The sequence below is a fragment of the Gossypium hirsutum genome, chromosome A09 (assembly GCF_007990345.1).
Source record: "Gossypium hirsutum isolate 1008001.06 chromosome A09, Gossypium_hirsutum_v2.1, whole genome shotgun sequence".
Classification (NCBI taxonomy): domain Eukaryota; kingdom Viridiplantae; phylum Streptophyta; class Magnoliopsida; order Malvales; family Malvaceae; genus Gossypium; species Gossypium hirsutum.
Genome location: NC_053432.1, coordinates 82,095,835 through 82,105,764, shown reverse-complemented (window position 1 = coordinate 82,105,764; position 9,930 = coordinate 82,095,835). Strand labels below are relative to the sequence as shown.

General features: G+C 29.0%; 2 protein-coding genes across 2 annotated transcripts; both read right to left on the bottom strand.

Moving 5' to 3' along the window:
* Positions 1-2,506: 2,506 nt before the first annotated feature.
* On the bottom strand, positions 2,507-3,286 carry LOC107928594 (non-specific lipid-transfer protein 3). The gene is made up of 2 exons (XM_016859846.2): positions 2,820-3,286; positions 2,507-2,723 (listed from the first exon to the last, which is right to left on the bottom strand). Exons 1-2 carry the CDS (start codon positions 3,179-3,181, stop codon positions 2,714-2,716), a joined length of 372 nt encoding a protein of 123 aa, XP_016715335.1. The 5' UTR covers positions 3,182-3,286; the 3' UTR covers positions 2,507-2,713.
* Positions 3,287-8,682: 5,396 nt separating this feature from the next.
* LOC107928451 (non-specific lipid-transfer protein P3) lies at positions 8,683-9,553 on the bottom strand. The gene is made up of 2 exons (XM_016859692.2): positions 9,002-9,553; positions 8,683-8,904 (listed from the first exon to the last, which is right to left on the bottom strand). The coding sequence occupies exons 1-2, from the start codon at positions 9,340-9,342 to the stop codon at positions 8,895-8,897; spliced, it is 351 nt and encodes a 116-aa protein (XP_016715181.1). The 5' UTR covers positions 9,343-9,553; the 3' UTR covers positions 8,683-8,894.
* Positions 9,554-9,930: the final 377 nt, after the last annotated feature.

Sequence of the window (9,930 nt, the reverse complement as noted above, 5' to 3'; positions counted from 1 at the left end):
CTTTTACATTAACTTAGGACTTAAATAATAGATTAAATATAATACGAAGCATATTTAAAATTATTATGGATTAAACTAAAGTTTTTTTTTTAAAAACTTAAATTAAATATTAATTTTTAGAATTGACAAAAACATAAAATTTTCATTTATTCAAAAAATAAAATGCTTAAACTCACTTAAGGATGAGCCAAGTCCCTTACCTCTCTTGGCTTTGTTCTTATTGTGAGCCAGCAAATTGGATTTAATATATAAGAATTTTTTTTTTTTGGTTATTCTCAAAGAAAAAAATCTTTTAAAATTTATACATCAAATTTTAAACATGCTTTATATCTAATTGAATTAATATATAACGCTCAAATTAATAAATAAACTACTAAAAAAACATAATTAATAGCATAAGTATACTAATAATTTTAATGTTTTGAAATCTAAAACTGATTTTGTATTTAAAATGGTAGATGCTTTTTTTACCATATTATTAAATACTTATTTATCTATAAAATCGAAGGAAATTATCAATTCCATTTGACTAGTTCCGGGTTTGAGTTCCGTACAACCCATTTTTATTATCATATCAAAACGCTATTCCTATTTACTATCATATCAAAATGCTATTCCTACTAGAAAATAGGAATTATTTGGATATATATAATATATATATGAATCTGTATTTTCTTTTTCTAACGAAAAAAAAACAATAAATCTAAATATGATCTTAGATGTATATTTTTTTTATTTGATATTAATTAATACGGATAAATTTTTGTCAATGAAATATTGACTCAATAATAAAGTTGAAGGTTTTGAGAATCTTGAGATTTTGTATTTGAATTTTACGGTATCGAATTTCCAAAGTTGAGCTGCCAAGGTAATCGGAAAACGAAGCCTTGTGGTCCATATATATCTGTTTTGACTGACCTCACTACCACTTGGATCATTTGAGTATCCATTCAAGCATATGAGCTTCACTGTCACCAACACAAGTGGAACCTACGACCACGAGAGCTCCCACTGGCTTTCAAACAACAACTGTCGACCACATATTCACCATTCCAATTACCAGTTCTTTGGAACACACTTTGCTAGCTTCTTTTTTTTTTTTTTTACAATGTTTATGCAGTTAAAATAAGAAAAGAATGTAAAAGTTGTTAGCATTTAGCTGTTGGAACTATCCACCAATAAGTTTTAACTTAGTCTTCAAACATGGCATCATCAAACCACCAAACTTTACTACTAAACCTTGAGCTTAATTACTTTAAAGTACCACCTTATGGACAGGGTCATTGTCAATGTCACATTGGACAAAGGAACAAATGCTGGTGTTGGCCGTCCTCGATATAATGAAATATTAAAGAGCATAATATATATAGAGAGAGAGATAATGGTGAAATGTTCCATCTATGTTATATTGGAGGTTTGGGTTGTTGGCACTTATCTATTATCATAAAATGTGCATTCATTCATGGATGGGTTTTGTGGGGCTAGCTGTCATAAGAGTGACAGAAGTTACTTACACCTACAAATTGTCTAATTATGGCATTGGCAGCCAATGTTATAATGTGGTTAATTATTTCCTGTATGTTAGGAACAAACTTTGAATATTTTGGTTAGGGTTAAAAGTAATTTAGATGCAATTTAGTATTGTTTTTTAAAAATATTTTTAAGATAAAAATATTATTAAATAAAATGTTACTGAGAAATAATGCTAATATGATACTTAATTTAATAATTTAACTTTTATGTATCTTTAAACGGATGTTAAATTTTTATTTTTATTTTTGGTGTAAGATGTTGAAAATATTTGTATTTATGAATGTAGGTTATATTTACAATCTTTATTCATTGCTTCTCACCGTCCACTTCACTTCTTTTACGAATTCTTTTAATTTAATATTATAAAATTATATATTTGTAATTTATTCATAAATTTATTTTCGGTTTTGTAATTCTTTAATATGGGTATAATATATATTTTTATATAAGTCTATGTATAATATATATAACATATGAATATATCGAAAATTTTAATATATATTTAGTATATATTCTTCAAATATAAATAAATATTTGCATTGCTGCGGATAATATGGCGACTATGAGTGCAGAGGAGCCTGTGGGGATGTTAGTGTTTGATACACAGGCTGGATTGGTGCAGGAAATTTTGCGTATTTGGTATATTAATAGCTTATTTTATAAGTAAATTTAAAAAATTATTATATTTTTTATAATATTTTATAATATTTTTTTAGAGATTAAAATCTTCACAAACAGTCTACTTAAATATTATTCTATCTTTGTAATAGGGGATTAGTTCTTTGTAATATTACAAGTAATGTTTCTTGGTGCATTAGTTGCTCATAATTAGGGTTTTTTTTAATTAAAAGTGTTTTTATGATTATGGCAAATAAGGATCTAAAGCAAATAACATTTCCAAACGAGCCTTCCTATATATGGAAAAGGGAAAGCTATTGTCATTACAGACTCGTATAAAACGTAGTAGCATCACTAAAAAATTAAAGATTACGATACATTATATATATCACATACGAAATACAGTTACAAAGTACATTTTCTATTTTTTTTTCTTTCCCCGATTATATATGGAATTTTCTAAAAAACAACACACCAACACAGCTTATTTAACCTTAGCTAGCTACTTTATCTAGCTGAGCTGGAACCTTCTTCCACTCCTTCCATATCATCATCATCAACCTCACTGCACCCTGTGGAACACATTCAACAAGTTAAAATAACATAAATCAGAACTGCTTACAATATCCTTTTTCTTTTTTAGTGTGTAAAATGGTTATGTTTATTACTTGTTGCAGTCAGTGGAGGGGCTGATGCTGTAAGGGAGTTGGAGACCACATTTAGCAGGTAGGCCGGCTGCGAGATTGAGGTTATTGCTGGTGTACGGAATTCCGTTCACCGCCGATTTGATGCACTTGCACACGTTTTGGCGGTCCGGGGAGGTCTGAACCTCGCCGTAGAGTGCTTTTACCCCACTGCAGCATGCAGCAGCGGGTGTACCGCCGTTTTGTACGTAGGACAAGCACGGGATCAAGTGGTTCACCACGTCGCTGCACGTGATGGCGGCTTTGGCTGCCTTGGGTGCACTCATCATCGTCATGCACACCATGAGAATCATGGAAACCAACTTAAGGACACCGGAACTAGCCATGTTTGTAAAACTAAACCTTCTACTAGTGTTTGGAGTTTAAATGGTGTTGAGTGAAGGGGCAAAGGTGGTGCTTTATATAGCATATACATGTGTGGTTTGAAAGGCAAATATAATTTGGTGGTTGGCTTATAATTTATTGCGTTGATGGATACAGTTGAGAAATTAAATGGATGTCACCAAAAATGGGAGATAGTGATGTGAGAAGCAATTAAATTTTCACATCAAATTACTCCCTCTTACGGCTACCATGTCAGGATTGCAGTGCCGGATAAAGGAAAAAGAAGATCCAATGGTTAGCTAAAATTTCATTGGATTTTCAATATTATTTTTCATCTATTATGTTTAAATTTAAATTTTAAAAAAATCAAATTTTTTACTACTCAACTCTACATTTCAATATTAGTTATTAGAACTTAAAACCTAATTTTAATTATTAATCGAAACATTATAAGATATTATAACCACTTTTTTCAGCTTTTATTAGCTATAGTAAGACCACATGGCTATAATAAAACCATCACCTTCCCATAGCGAAAAAGAATTTTGGACTGAAAATATCAGAGACATCATTATTACCTACGTATGTAATACAAATATATTATTATAATTAGATTAGGGCTTACCTTGCATAAAAATAATCTATGTAAAATTATATTTATAAAACTTTTATATTAAAATATTCAAATGAGTCTTTAATTATAATGATTTAATTAAAATTTTTAAATAGGTGTTTCAAATTCAAATTTGATTATAGTATTATTTTCTTAAAGAACATGGAAAGGTTAAAAAAAAATCTCTTATTAATTTATTATTTTATAAAAATAAGGGAGTCATTTTTAAATTAAATTAGTGTTTGGTTGATTTGTAACATCAGCTTAGTCAATATAAAGTATAGATATAATAAAAATCAAATAAATGAATATCTAATATACTGTTAGTAAACAATAACATGGCGTCTCATCATTAGTGAAATAAAAAAAATAGTAAAAGACTTATAAATAAATACTAGTATTTTTTACTTAAACATAAATCCAAAACATGTAACTTGATACAAACCCGAAACCTTAAATCAAAAATTTAAACCCTAAACACGATATAAATCTTAAAACCTAAATCCAAATGCATAAAATCTAAACATGAAAGACAAACAAATATAATAATTATGTTTAAATAAAATTATTATTTATTTATAAATTCATAATTATTATTTTACTTAATAATAAAGTATCGTATTATTATTCACTAATGATAAATAAAAAATATATATATTTATAATACCTCAAATTAATATATCAATCAATATTCGATTCAACAAATCAATTTAATCCGATTTCAATAACACTTATTATCACAAAAATAGGTAATACCTAAACTCACTTTAGATTATTTTTTTTAAATTACTTTTTTTTTCATCCATATTTATTGCCTCAACGGTGGGCACCTTTTCTCTCACAACGCAACTAGGCCACTATGGTAAATTACTTTATTTAAAGAACCACTACCTAAGAAAAACAAATGATAATGAGTAACTTAAAGGAACAGTTTGACTGAAATCGGGAAAGCATGGGTTCATTCGAGTTTTCGTGTCCAACAGGAATGCTTCATTAATGCATGCATGGTGGGAATTGGAAATAAAGCATCAATGAAATCAAAAGGCACCTATATATTAATCTTGATTCGTACCATTTAGAAATAAATATAAGAGATGGAATATGATATATATTTTAGGAGGGATGAACCTACACTTTATAAAATTAATGTTAGTTTTATATATATTTTTTATAATTGATATGTTATAGTATTTATTAGGCATATAAAATTTTGAATCGATTTAATATATTGATTTAAAATACTATTTATATTAGTTAAAAGTTTTTTTTACATAAAATAAATAGTTAAAAGAATTACTTCAAATTTAACATGCATGATTCACGTAAATCAAGGGCAAAGCTAAAAATTTCTTTTTAGAGGGGTCGAAATTAAATTGTAATTTTTATAATAGTAAAAATGTAATTTCACCATTTTAATAGTTTATATATTTATAATTTTTAAAGTATTAAACCAAAATTTTATTACTTTTAGGGGGCAAAGTATAATTTTATTTTTACTAACTTAAAATTTTAAAAGGCCTAAATGAAAAAATTTTCATTTTATGTAGGGTCAGGCCCCTACAAGCCCCCTAACTACGCCCCTAACTTAAATGGAATATAAAATATAACAATTAGATTATTAAAATGTCAATAATAATAATAAAGTTATGAAAATGTGTAAAACTATCTATGTAAGTAGATTTTTCTTATATTATCTATACTATTATTTGATGGGTTGTTTAAGTTGGTTTTATTGGGTCTCAAAGAAATTAACGAAAATCCATTACTTTTATAAAATAACAAACATTATTATGAGTGTATTTTTGTCACTTTATATTTTATATAAAATCTAGAAAAATGCATGATTGTCTCTAAATGTGCTAACGTTTAGAACAAATATATTACACCAAAAATATATTAAATTAAATTATCGATGTTCGTAAGTAAATGGGTCAAATTATAATATAGTAAAGTGTTACAACAGAACACAGGAAAGTATTCCAAGGATCATACCCAAGAGATTGTAGATTGGAGAATCTTAGTATTAAATTTATTACAAAAAATAATTACTAATCTAATCGATTTACAAGTTAGTAGTGCGAATCCAAATTAAAGTAGTGATTAAATTGATAAAATTACTAAACCTAAATTAACCTAATGGAATTTTCTATTCTTAGTGTCAACAATGCGAGCCCCTAACCTATAATCGATTAAATCCCTAATTAACATGTAGAAGATTAACTAATTTCAAAACTTCGGGTTTTTAGTGAATTAGCTATTATTTAACCAGTATTACCTCCCGACCTATACTAATTAACTAATCGATAGATAGTCGCTTATCTTCCAACCTCGCTTTCTCCATTGAGATAAATTATAATTTACCTGACAAACTTATCTCCCAACCTCGTTTAACCTAGATTACTTTCTAAGGTCGTCAATTCTAGGGTTTAGGTACACATAATTTAAGACCAACTAATTATTATTGAGAAACCCTTATTCTTCTGCTAATTAATTGACTTAATTAATTAATCAGTTTAATAACCAAATCATGCATGATAAAAATAAAACACAAGAATTTATTCTAATATTCATACAAACATTAGTTGATTGGGCTAACGAAATATAAATAAAATAAAATAAAAATAAAAAAAACTACTCATTGATAAATAATTGAAGCGCAGTTCCAGAGTAATCTCCACTTGCAACTGTCTTCACATCGGAATAAGAAGAATTTCAACTAAACGAACGTAAAAATAAAACTGAAAACTAAATAAAACTGTCTAGGTCTAATTTCGCACTTCGGGTGACCCTAAGGTGACTTATATAGGCTACATTTTAGTTGGTGCCCACACAATTGTAGATACACTTTGATACTAATTAATGCAATATACTATTAATTGACCAGAGTTTAATTAAGGAAATATCTCAAAATTGTCGTACAAGGAATCAACCCCATTTTGCCTTGCCTTCGTCGCGTCGTCATGACGTGGAGAAACTCCTCGTCACAACATGGAATGATTTCCAACCTTGGCAGCTTCGTTGTTTTGTGTTACAACATGGGCTCTCTTGTGTCGCAACACGATTGTCGTTCCTTGTATTCTTGGGCTTTAATTGGCACCTTACACACTCAAATAGCTCATTCCCTTGGCCCAACTTGGCCTCACGGGTCATTAGAATACTAAAACGTGTGTAAAAACGCTGATTTTGCATATAATTAAACCTAAACTAAGACAACAAAAAATGCATATAAATATTATAAAATCACTAAAAACAAGCTCTTTTAGTATCGAAATGTACTTAAACTACCACTACAATTGGCGACAAGTCAATGCACATGATGAGATTTTAAACTAAGGTGTCATGGTATGCAATATTTTAACTTCATCATTTCAATCAAAACTTTACTTGTATATTAAATTTTTTTTTATAAATATATTTGAATGCCCTTATGATTTTAGAGATTGATACATGATTTTTCATTTCTTTTGTGTTTCCCTTGCTTTTTTAGATGGCGGTTAGCTTTTAGTTTTGGCCTCTATACTATGCTGAAATTTGATATTGATCTAAATATTTGGTCTCTCTACTTTTATATTGTTAGTCAATCGAAATAGTTAATATTGTTAATTATTTTAATTAAAATATCAACATCAACTTTTCTTAAGAACACTATTCCAACAAAAAAAATATAAATTTACCATGATGAGTTCAACTGAATATTTTTAAGAAAAAAAATTCACATAAACATTTTCAATGCTATTTTAAATTTTAAAATGTCAAACCACTGAATTTAGCAGAAAAATTTTAATAGTAGCAAAATTGAGCTTGAATTTTTAAATCCAAAAAATAGAGTGATTGAATTTGTGAAAAATAAGAATAGAAAATTAAACTTCAAATGTACAATGTGTATAGGAAATTGGACAATATTTAATCTTTCAAATTTTACTTCATAATTCAGTCCAAACAAATAACTAACCCAATGAAAAGCATAGATTAAGAACCATACTAGTGTGTATACATATTTAACCAACAAATATCGAATGATAAGAAGTTTGATGCTTCTTAAGCAACATCTTAAGTTCAAGTCTTGTGGATGGAAAAAATAATGCTGAGAGAATTTTATCCTCGTTTAAGAGTCTGATCTAATTTGATCTCAAATTTAATTAGAATCCGGTATGATTACCAGACACTAAACTTAATATAATTACTAATTTTAGTTAATATCGGTAACTCTTTTTAAAAAATCCTAGAACAAATCAAAATACAAGACATTTTTAATTAAATAAAAAATAAAATAAAACAATAATTTTCCTTCTCTCCTATTCTAGGTTTCGTCGTCTTCTTTCTCATCCCCTCTCGCACCACTTCACTCCTCCATGCCAGCACCACGCAAATCACCAACGGTAAATATAATTTCTTCATCGTATACTTGTTTTTAACGTGGGTAACATAGCTTATGAGTAAGAATGTCGTGCAACCTAACCATTGGATTGAAAGGTTTCCTATCCTTTCACCTTTCCAAATTCCTTGTCATGATTAAAAATGGGAAGAAATGGATAAGATATTATAATAATGATCCTTTCCATCTGATGCTCTCAATTTGCGAAAACTGAATAAGTTGGGAAGGGGGGGGGGGTTGCAAGGGTTTGATGTTATAAATATGATATTATTTCTTCATTAATTACTAGTACATCCCAAATTGATTTTTGCTGTTTTGCTGATTTTTTTAAAGAAAATTCATTAATTTATTTAATCAACGAATCATACGGAAAACATAATAATCATAAGTTTCACTAAATAAGTAAAGAAAGCGATACATATAATGATATACAAACATAGACATATGTATATATAATCTCAAGTAAGGGATTATGGATTGAGACAACAAGCAAAGAAAGCAATACAGATATCATGTAATATAATAAAACATAGGCTTTTTAACTCATAAAACACTGAACATTCCATACATAGACAACATAATTAGAGCCAACATCTCAAAGATAAACAAATAATTAATCAAGACACTAATTTGGATTTTGGAATAAGCATCCATCCCAAAATCTTTATTTCACGCTTATATATATATATATATAACATTTCCTGCAAGCTGCTTACTTCATCCATGATCATCTCACTCTGCAACAAGTTGCAAAAAAAAAAGAGTAATTAATATGTGGAATTGCTTCAAAATTTAGGTAAGAAAAATGAATTAATGTGAAAAAAGAGTATATACCTATTGCAGTTGGTGGAGGGGCTGATCTTGTAAGGAATTTTGACACCGCATTTGGCCGGAAGACCGGCAGCCAATTTAGTATTGATACCGGAGATGGTCCTAGCGGCAGTTTGCAAGCATCTGCATGCAGTTTGACGGTCACGGGTGGTTCTAGCTTGCCTGTTTAGGTTCCTAACTCCGTTGCAGCAAGCAGCTGGAGGGTTCCCTCCACGCTGCAAATACCTTATACAACTACCCGTTTGGCTTGCCACTTGTCCACATGTGAGAGCAGTTGTGGCCATGGGTTCCAAAACCAACATGCACAACAATACTAGGCCACAAATAAGCTTGAGACCAGCCATGGGGGGAGTGGGGTTTGAAAATGAAAATGTTTTCAGTTATGTTTGAAAGGTGAGTGAGTTGAATAATAGGGCATGCGAAGGCATGGGGTTTTTATAATAGATGAAATGTTAGCAACTTGGAGGATGGAATTTAATGGAATAGGGTTTAGCTGGTTTGATTGGTAATCGTATGCTTTAATTGAATTTGAAATTTGTCATACTCTTCTTCCTTAAGCATAAATGGTATTGTTTACTTTGCATTAATATTTTGAGTATAATTATCTGGTCCATTTCAAACGGAATTTATCATTCATTGTGTTCATTGGAAAATATTATCCTACTGTGAACACATTTGCAAGATAATAAGAAGTCTATTTAAATTTAATTATCTCATATTGATAGAAACTCATACTATTGTGTTCATGATTATCTATTACGTGTTTAACAAGATTAAACACTTATCTAGCTAATATTATATCGAAGAACAATGGTACTTTTTTCCTATAAATACCTTAAAAAATTATAGGTAAGGAATCAACCCTTTTTATACCCTAGAGTTACTTGAGCATTTATTTTTTCAATTAGCTTGTCATTTTATCCTTGTTCTGG